Source organism: Typopeltis vanoorti, chromosome 6 (assembly GCF_054136105.1).
Source record: "Typopeltis vanoorti isolate ZY-2024b chromosome 6, IOZ_Tvanoo_1.0, whole genome shotgun sequence".
NCBI lineage: Eukaryota > Metazoa > Arthropoda > Arachnida > Uropygi > Thelyphonidae > Typopeltis > Typopeltis vanoorti.
The window spans coordinates 120,929,537-120,939,595 of NC_143554.1; the positions used below are offsets into that span (position 1 = coordinate 120,929,537).

At 34.0% G+C, this 10,059-nt stretch overlaps 1 protein-coding gene across 3 annotated transcripts in view; it reads left to right on the top strand.

The window, feature by feature from the left end:
* LOC150105878 (FMRFamide-activated amiloride-sensitive sodium channel-like) overlaps window positions 1-8,548 on the top strand; it is a 47,326-nt gene extending 38,778 nt beyond the window's left edge. For 2 of the 3 annotated variants that reach the window (XM_090393647.1, XM_090393648.1), the window contains exons 11-12: window positions 1,287-1,361; window positions 8,260-8,548. In XM_090393647.1, the coding sequence (XP_090249773.1) occupies window positions 1,287-1,361; window positions 8,260-8,502 (318 nt within the window). In that variant the 3' untranslated portion in view covers window positions 8,503-8,548. The remainder of the gene's footprint in view (window positions 1-1,286; window positions 1,362-8,259) is intronic. The other variant, XM_090393649.1, reaches the window with a different exon arrangement.
* Window positions 8,549-10,059: the final 1,511 nt, after the last annotated feature.

Sequence of the window (10,059 nt, forward strand, 5' to 3'; positions counted from 1 at the left end):
ATATGAAAAGGACCTAAGCATGAAAACCGTACTAAAGATGAGAGGTGTAATAAATTCTCTGCTTAAAGACAACCTGGAACATTAAAGAATTCAAAGAAAGGTTTATAAATGCATTAACTTGGTCAAAGTAGGGAAGTGAAATTTGGACAATAAAACGAAAATATATGCACAAATCTAATGAAACAGCAACATGTACGCTACTGAATCAATATACAATTGCAGAAGTATGTAAAGAATTAAACAAGAAACTGAAGAGTGAGTAATAAAGAAATATAAATGCAACTGGATGAAGCATGATGAACGAAATTAGACAGAAAGTCAATCTATAGAAGCTCTTAATTATAAGTCACCCGAGATAAGAAAAACAACAGATCAGGTCGCTCATCGAACTGAGTTGACTTTGACTTCTGAGGCTGAAAAATGCCTAAATCCTCGTAGGTTATCATTATTACTAGTAGCAGTAGTAGTGATAGTAGCCATGGAGTATTGGTATAAATAGCAGTGTTTAGAAAAGAAAAAAAGTGAAATTAAAATAGCTGCCTTAAATAATTTAAAAAAAAGGAAGGAGGAGATTTGCTTAACCGAAGCAGTTTAATAATTTTACATTAATCGATATAATATTCTTTCTGTTGTTTCGTATTTCTAAAGGTAATTTATATTTTTATCACTAGAAACCATTAACGTCAGTCCCATTGCCGATTCTTCTAATTATAGTATATTTTCTTTGTTTCTTTTCTTCTTATTTTTTCTTTTACATTCAAGATTTCTTTATGGAGAATGATGCTCTTTCGGATGAACAAAAAACAGTCAAAGGATTTCTGTTAGAAATCTCTTCGATATATGCGGTATTTTCGTTTCGTTTTTCTTTCTTATCACCTTCTAATTGGTCCGAAGGTCTGGAAAAACACCTTTTCCATTACGTACGATTATTTAGCCAAATCGATTGATGTACAAATGGTGGAGCCGAAGGAATATTTAAGAATAAAAAAAAACCAAAGCAGTTCTTTCTGAACTTTCTTTCATTTTTGTTTTGTTCCCCAGGACATGTTCTGTTAAATACTTGAATTCTATAACATACCACATACAGTCGTATTTTAGCAGAGCGACTTTAAGTCTTAAAGAATTTTGTAATGGCATTTGGCTTTCTTCATTATTTCACTTCAGAGGGAAGAGATTGGATCTTCAAATTATTAGTGCAGAAAATATATCATTATATTAATTATGTTATTCAATGTTAATTTATTATTTTCCTGTATGACTAACTGGACATGTTTTTAAAATTCCAGTGTAATGACTGCGCAAAATTTGTATTTCATTTCAACCGAAATGTGGAGGAATATTCCTATACTCCGAAATATCAGGTAAAGGTATTTTTAAACATATATAAAGACTAAAAACGCAGCATTTAATAGACTAGTCAAAGTTCCTGTGCTAATTCGTATTAATTTTAATTGTCAATATCTTTTGAAATTCATCGCTAAACTACGAAATTACAAAAACTCCCATATGCAGAAGAATCGTTATGTGTCAGACTGATGCTTGCATTATCAGTGTATAATTTGTGGACATTTTGATTCGTTTCACTTCCTTGATAATTGAAATATATATTTCTTTAATATTTGGACAGTTTCTAAAATGCATGTAGCAACTTAAGAAAACGAGGAATGATATAAAATATGAATTTAACTTTACAATATTAAATTATGTGCTTAATGGGTGTTGTTGATTTAATTAACGGCAAGAAGATAATTCTTCGCAGTTATATTGAAGCAATCTAATATTTTTCCTTTTGATATTCATAATTATAATTCGTAGATCTGCAATTATTTCTTGTGTTAAGCGTGAGAAGATAAAATTTGCGCATTATGATTATATTATTATTACATAACACTTCCAGGGTGTCCAAAGACTCATCGCGGGAGGGCATCTACCTTACAACTCTTCACCAACCGCAAATACCTTCATCATCTACACCAACGCCATCTACCGCCTACCACCACTATTAGTATTTTCACAGAAAATCACAAAGATCTATGCCCACGGCGGAATTCGAACCTTCAGACTTTTGGCTGGAGAGCAGATACGAATGGCTAGCTTATCCGCTCTCCATCCAAAAGGCTGCGGATTCGAATCCCGCCGTGGGCATGGATGTTTGTAATAGTCTGTGAAAGTACTAGTAGTGGTCGGCAGTAGATGGCGTCGGTGTGGATGATGAAAGTATATGTGATTGGTGGAGACGGAGAGTTGTAGAGCAGATGCCCTCCCTCGATGAATCTTTGGATTCCCTGTAGGTGTTATCTAATAACATTTTTTTTTATTGTTCTTTCAGATATTTACATATGTACAATGATCATCTATTCAGTATATTATTTTACAAGGTTCAGCACTTTGTGCTACATATAATGAGATTTAAATAGTAATGATGATAACAGTTTTTTTATATATAACAATCATAATAATAATTTACAATTATATTGTTCAGAGTTACATAAGTTGTATAATATTACATGTTGTGGTTTACTATTTTTTTTTTCAAGTTTGAAAAGGTGTGATTATACAACAGTTTTTACACATATGCAATCTGAATATTATATTTCCTTATTCTTACAAACATACAGTGTAAACTCATGATTTACATTTAAAATAATTTTTTTTACATTGCATACATTTGTTACAGTTATTATATACATTATATACATTTGTTTACATGTGATGTTTACATTACGTACATTGGTTTACATATAATACATACATTACATACATTGGTTTTCATGTGATACGTACATTACATGCATTTGGTTACATATGATACACCTTGGATGAGAACTAATTTCTTTGCTTTCATCCTCGAAGCTTATGTGTAAGCTTATCTGAGGATGACACCATTTGGTTATTATGTATTGGGGTTTTTTTTTTTTTTGCTGTGTTGGGAAGCTACGAAATCTATGATTGAGAAATTCGCGCGCGCGCACTCACACGCACGCACGCACGCACGCACGCGCGCGCACGCACACACACACACACACACACACACACACACACACACACACACACACACACACACACACACACACACACACACACACACACACACACACACACACACACACACACACACACACACACACACACACACACACACACACACACACACACACACAATAACTTGGAATGTATTGATGCGTTGCTGAACTGGAAGCCTGAACGAATATATAGTGTTTCATTAAGTTTGTATGGTATTTTGGGTGCGAGTTTCTTGTTCATAGTATGTCCAAAGAGCTCTTTCCAGGCTATTGTAATTTGTAAGGTTTCTGTATTCAAAAGGTAATTTGTTTATCATGTCTGGGATGTAGAAGATTCGCGTGGCCTTTCCGTAGTGATTATTGTATTTATATGTGATATAATTAGTAGTCCTGTAGTGGCATCGAAATAATGTTTTAGTAAGGCTGCATAGTGACATAAATGTTTTGCTGTCAGTATTTTGTGTTCTGACATTGCAATGTTTATAAGGTCGTGATTCCCTATTTGTTCCCAAAAGATCACTTTTGACATTTTGAACTGTAGCGACATTAATCTATTTAATTTGTAGGGTGCACAGAAAGCATACGTTGTTATAGCGTATCTTAGTATATTTTGGCATAGAGCTTTGTATATTAGTGTTTTAGGCGTATGGGAACTGTCTTTTAACCTGTAGAGTTTGCCACTTATTGTTCGGAGTTTGTTGTGTAGATGGTTTATGTGGCTATTCCATTTCATATCTGCATCGAAGTAAATTCCCAAGTATCGTATTGTTTCAATCTGAGTGATTGTAGTGGTTTTGCTGTTCTGTGTATTTTTTATGTTGGAAGGTGGATGTTGGATGGTTATATATTTGTTATCAACTGGTCGAGTTAGTGGATTACTGAATATCATTAATTTTGTCTTTTCTGAGTTTAGGTGTATGGAGTTTTTCGTGAGCCAGTCTATGATCATGTTGCATATTTATTTGGGATATGCTTGCGTTATTATGGATGGATATTATTGCCGTATCGTCTGCGTATTGAAATATCTTACCTTTGAGGGGTAACTGATTAATATCGTGCGTGTAAATGTTGAATAGAGTTGGGGAAAGAGTACTGCTCCCTGTGGCACTCCACAGGTTACTGGTAGCTCTCTGCTTTGGTTTGACCCGATGCGTGTGATATGCTTTCTATTTTGGAGGTAGTTTGTAAACCACCTGTGAAGAGGCCCGTCTATTCCAACATGCCTCAGCTTTTCTAACAAGGTTTGATGTGTAAGTGTATCGAATGCTTTAGTTAGATCTATATTTAGATCTATAGTTAGATCTATAGTTAGATCTTTCATGTTCCTGCAAGAACATGAAAGATCTCAATGTATGCTGTGAGTTTCTTCAGTATGATCCGCTCCATAATTTGATTGATAATTGGTAATTTTGCTATGGATCTGTAATTGCTGATTAAATTTCTTTTTCCTTGTTTGTATATGGGTGTAATTATGGCGGTCTTTAGCATACTTGGTATCTGTCCTGTTTTAAATATTTTTATTTATTAGTTTTAGTAGGATAGGACTTAAACTAGTTGCATGTTGCTTTATATCTTTAGGTCTAATACCATCTATTCCTGGGCCTTTGTTTGGTTGATGTATTGCTGAGAGAAGTTCTGCTTCTTTTATGGTTGGGAACCATAATGTATGTTTTGATTGTGGTCCAAGTGGAGGTTCTCGTTTTGTGATTGGGAGAATATTTCTGTGCAGTTCTTGAATGGAATCTGCAAAGTATTGGTTAAAGTCATTTGCTAGTTGTTGGATAGGTTTTGTGTCTTTCATGAAGCTGTGTTTTATGATTTCGGAGGCGGTGGTGTTGGGAACAAAATCTAGCATCTCATTGATCAGATGCCAGGTTTGTTTCATGTTGTTTTGTGCGAAGATTATTTTGTCTCTGTAGTATCTTCTTTTTGCATTTCTGATTTGTGTTGTAAGGCGATTCCTTTTTATCTTATATTCAGTTTTTAGAGCTGTGTTATTTGGATATCGCTTTAATTCTTTCCATAAAGCGTCCTTTCTGGTATTTCTAGGATTAAGTTTTGTGTTATCCAAGGATTTTGTGTTGTTTTTAAACGAATTCGTACTTTCTTTGTAGCTTTCTTATATATTTCCTCCAGTGTGAGTTTAATATTGTTGTTGTTGTATAAGATATCTGCTGAATCTGAGGCCAGGTATTCCCAGTCCGTTTTTCTTATTTCGTGGTTGACTATTTCTTCGTCTATTATTGTTTTCTGTCGCCTTTCTTCTGTGGGACATCGCATGGTTATTGTCTTGGTGTGCAGGTTTAGAGCGGTGAAGTAATGGTCTGCTACTTTGCACTTTATGACTGATGCAGTGTAACTATTTGGTGGTGCTCGGACGTTTATATGATCTATACAGGAGGCAGTGATAGTATTTCCGAATATTTCTTCTCTAGTACATGATGTTATGGTTGGTATTAGATTGTACATTGTTAATGTGTCTAGGTATTGTACAGTGCTGTTCTGGTTTTCATTTGCAATATTTATGTTTATGTCGCCAATTATCATTACGTGTTCGTTTGAGCATATTTCTTGACTTGAAAGCCAGCAATTGAGTTCCTGCAAGAATTTTATCATATTTAAGTTTGGTGGCCTGTAAATAGCATTTCGTATTATGGGATGCTGTGTATTCGTTCTATTAATGATTTCGAGGCAGAGGATTTCAGCATGCTCAAATTGATAGGCCGTTTCTTTTGCTATTAATTTTTGTTTGATAAATATTAATATTCCACCCCTTCTTTTTGTTTGGCGGCATGATCTATGTTGTTGGAAGCCTGGAATTTGGAAAGCAGTCGCTTCGTCATTAGTCATGGATACTGCTGTAAGAATCAATAATATCAGTGTAATTCCTCAGATAAGTCTGTAATAATAACCAGTGTTTTCGGATGCTTCTGATGTTAATATGCAAGATTGAGAGACCTCTCGCTTGTACTGTGTTTTTTTTCCATGCATCAAGCGATTAGAAAGTACAATTACTGATGTATTCTGGTGTAATTACATCTATCTGATGGTTCACTTTCATTTTTGTTGTGTCGAGATCTTCTTATTGAACTAAGTTGGAGCCTTTTGTTTCACTCTAGCAACCTGTCTATATCTTCCGAGCTTTTTATTTGTATAGACTTTGAAGTCTGTGACTTTCTCAAGAATATTTTGCCGTCTTTGATTCATAAAAATTGATACTTTTTTCTGTTTTTTCTTTTCTTGCTTGGTACAAGAGATTCTGATTGAAAGGTGTTAAATACTCAGATAGAAAGATTGGCGTAATGTCTTGCGTTGCATTTACATCCTTGACTACTGGTTTTTTCAGTCTGCTGGCTTTTATGAGGTTGTCTCTTGTAGCCTTGCTTGTCAGACGAACTATGACTGGTGCAGGTCGTGGCGAGCCTTGTTTTCTGTTCTTCCTGGGAAACCGATTTATGATCTGAATATCATTATGCTGTAGGGGGATGTCAGTTGTCTGACTTAAAACTACATCTCTGAGATTTTCTGTGGATTCGGTTTCTGGAAGACCGTTTATGACAATGTCTTCTTTATGTTGTTGTTGGTTTAAAACTTCGTATTTGAGTTTCAGGGAATTAAATTCTTGACGGAGTTCCGATGTGTGTTTTATCAATTTGTGCTGCCTGTCAGTTAATGCGTTAATGCTGGTTTTAATGTATTTTACCGTTTGTAAGACTTCTTCGACTTTTGAATTATTAAATTGAACAAACTCTTCATATTCGCTAATTTTTTTGGTTATTTCTTTGTTCTGTTTATCAAATAGTTCTTGGACAAGATCTACCAAGCTGGCTTTTATATTTCTGAACCTTTTTCTAGTAATAAATTTACGGAACCCAAATTATAAGACTCATCGGTGTTTTGTTGTCTGTTCAGTTCATCGTCCGATTCTGCCTCCGGCGTAATCAGTTGCGTCGTGGGTGGTGGCGTTTCTTTGTTCTCTCTTCAGTTTAGGCACTTCTATTCTTCTCGTTTGGCATTGGATTTACGTTGTCAGGTTGTTTCTGAAACTCCGGAACATGTAAAGTGAAGATTACTATGGCATTTCTTGCAGGTTATATAACATCCGTCGAACGGTAATTCTTTCTGACACTTGTTGCACTTCATGACTCACCTTTCTTCCTTTGGACAGCTGCAAAGATGGCGACGTCCTTTGTTCTATACTCGTTATCAACCGCGGTGTACTATTCAATTTTTAGCATACTCAGAATTTGGATTCCACTTGGCCGATTTCGATGAATTATATATCACTGTCTTCAGCGTGTGACAAGAAGAAGATATTTCGATTTCACTTGTGAGCCTGTAACTATAAAAACGGGACTAGCGATACAAACCATGCAACCGTTCATATGCCTACACAGCGCTACACTATAATAATAATAATAATAATTGATAGTCTTACATTCTCTGATCACGGAAATCTGATACAAAGCAAACTGACCTCCACCACAAACTGATTTACAATTGCGAATGTGGAATAATGATGATTATAACTTTTTTCAAAACGTGTACAATGTGCCTCGTAAACTAATTATTGATAAAAGGAATAGAGATGTTTCAAATAGTTGCACGAACTAAATGTATGAATGTAGATTCATACATTTTCTGATGGTTGTATGCAACCATCAGGAAATGCGAGGCGGTTCAGATGAAGCCTTTTTATCATGCCATGACTGTTACTTACTAAAGAGAATACCTAAACGTTAAAGCTAAATTAATTAATATTTCTCAAATAACCTATTAAAATTCACTGTACGGAAGTTTATTTGTTTTGTTTATCAGTGTTAAGTTAATAGTGTCAAATTATTTTGACTCCAGTGATGTAGTCTAAATTTCTGTTCTGTTTCACTAAGGAGAATATTTTATAATATTTCTCTTTTAATTACGTTCAAAAGTTGCTTTAAGAAATTACCTTCATGGATGGAAATGGGACCATTTTAACCATCAATATTATGTTGATGAATTCGGTAGTTATCAGAGGACTAATGTTTGGACCACTTGATTCTTAAGACAGTTATTCGGTAATCAAGATATTTCTAATAAATTAAACAATAACTTAAAATCTGGAAAGACACAATTTACTAGGATATGGAAGGTGAAATGTTTTCTTTATTTCCACATTATGCTTTTTTCTAATTGCGTTTAATATTTAAAGATTGAGTGATTTAATCCATTAATTAAAATTTATTTATCTTTTTAGGCAATAGAGTTGTTGAGTATTATCGGAGGCTACATTGGAATATGGATGGGAGTGTCTTTGGTTGCATTGTACGATTTCATAGAAACGCTAAGTTTGATTGTATTTGCATGGGGCAGTCGATTTAGAAGAGGAAACCTTAAATCAGAAGATATTTCGATTTCACTTGTGAGCCTGTCAGCTGATTCTGTGAAATCAACATCATTTCCACATACACAGAATAAAGAAGAAAGTGACCCCATGTAATTGTGGAAAGTTTAATCCCATTAGAAAAAAATTGTTCTGATTGTGATTGGTAAAGTGTTCAATTTATTGTTTTTACTTTTAAATTTATTTTATATTTTTGATACATATCTTTTAACGACTTTTTGCGTATTCATGTAAAACGAAGAAATATGCAAATTACCCCTCTCTGCATTTGAGTGACTAATTTCTTGGAAAGACCTGGATTCAATTCCCTAGAATACTGCCAGAATAAGGATAACCATCCAGTTTCTTCGGAGCTGGTTTCGTATGACTGCAGCGGAAAATATATATACGCTTAAGCAGAAAAGAGAAACAGTAACCTGTTCCTATCCAATGCACATTCATAGAAATGCCTATAGTAATTTGAAAAGAAACTCTTTGCCCTCTATGGTCGTGGTCGAGGTCGAGAACTTTTCAGAACATCTTCGTATATATATATCTACTACTCTTGATTATAATCATTTTTATACTACACTCTTGTTTTTATTATAATCGTTCAAGCAGATTAATTCTGCACACTAGGACAAATACTTTTATTTTTCATAAACTGAAACAAATATGCACAGAAGCAGAAATTGATGATTTATGGCACAGTAATAAATTTACGATGTCCTAAAGACATCGTTTTACTCTGATTAAAGCACGAAAATGCCATACTATTGGGATAAAAAATTTGGATTTGTATTAGAATAAAAGCAAAATTGAAGAATATAAAAATATACAGGTGTATTATCTACACATGTGCTTCTTTCATACATCGATGGCAATAAGAGAGAGAGAGAGAAGCGAACAACTCAGGAAGTTGTATTGATCATGTATTCATAAGAAACAAAATAGCCTGTATGATATCCTCTGCAATCTATTTTAACAAAATAACAAATCACCATTCTATACTGTTGAATCTATCATTACCTAATAGTGTTGATATGAGCTGTGCAGGCAGTCACAGAAAATTCGAAATCGGCACCAATTCTAATAAATTTGAGAATAACATAAACCATGATAAACTGCTTCAAAATAATATATTAGATTCATATCAGTTATATGAGGAATTTATCAAAATAATTAAATATGCAGACAGCAAATCGCAATATCACAAAAGAGTTACTCGGAAAAAGGATGTTCACGCACTCTGGATAAGAGATGAACTAAAAATATGATAAGGACAAACGAAAAACTCTACTATAAGCATAGGAAGAATCCCTACAATCTAGTATTTGAACATAACTATAATAAGTTTGCTAAACACTTAAAAGAGAATATGAAGCAAGCAAAACAAACAAAAATTATCTTCTAAAGAAATTTCTTACTTGTATGAATCATAAAAGTAAAGAATTCTGTTTGGTTAACATGATAATTGTTAATGCAAAGTAGAAAACACGTCAATTCCCAGGAGGGAAATGCATCACCAATATACTTAACAAAATGAACAACCACTTTACAAACTATGGTAGTTGTGATTTTGATCCTACAGAGGGGATAAATTTCTTCAGTAACGTTCTCTGGATTAAGTATTTCATGTATCTCAATGCAGTAAATGAAGATGAGGTAAAGAGT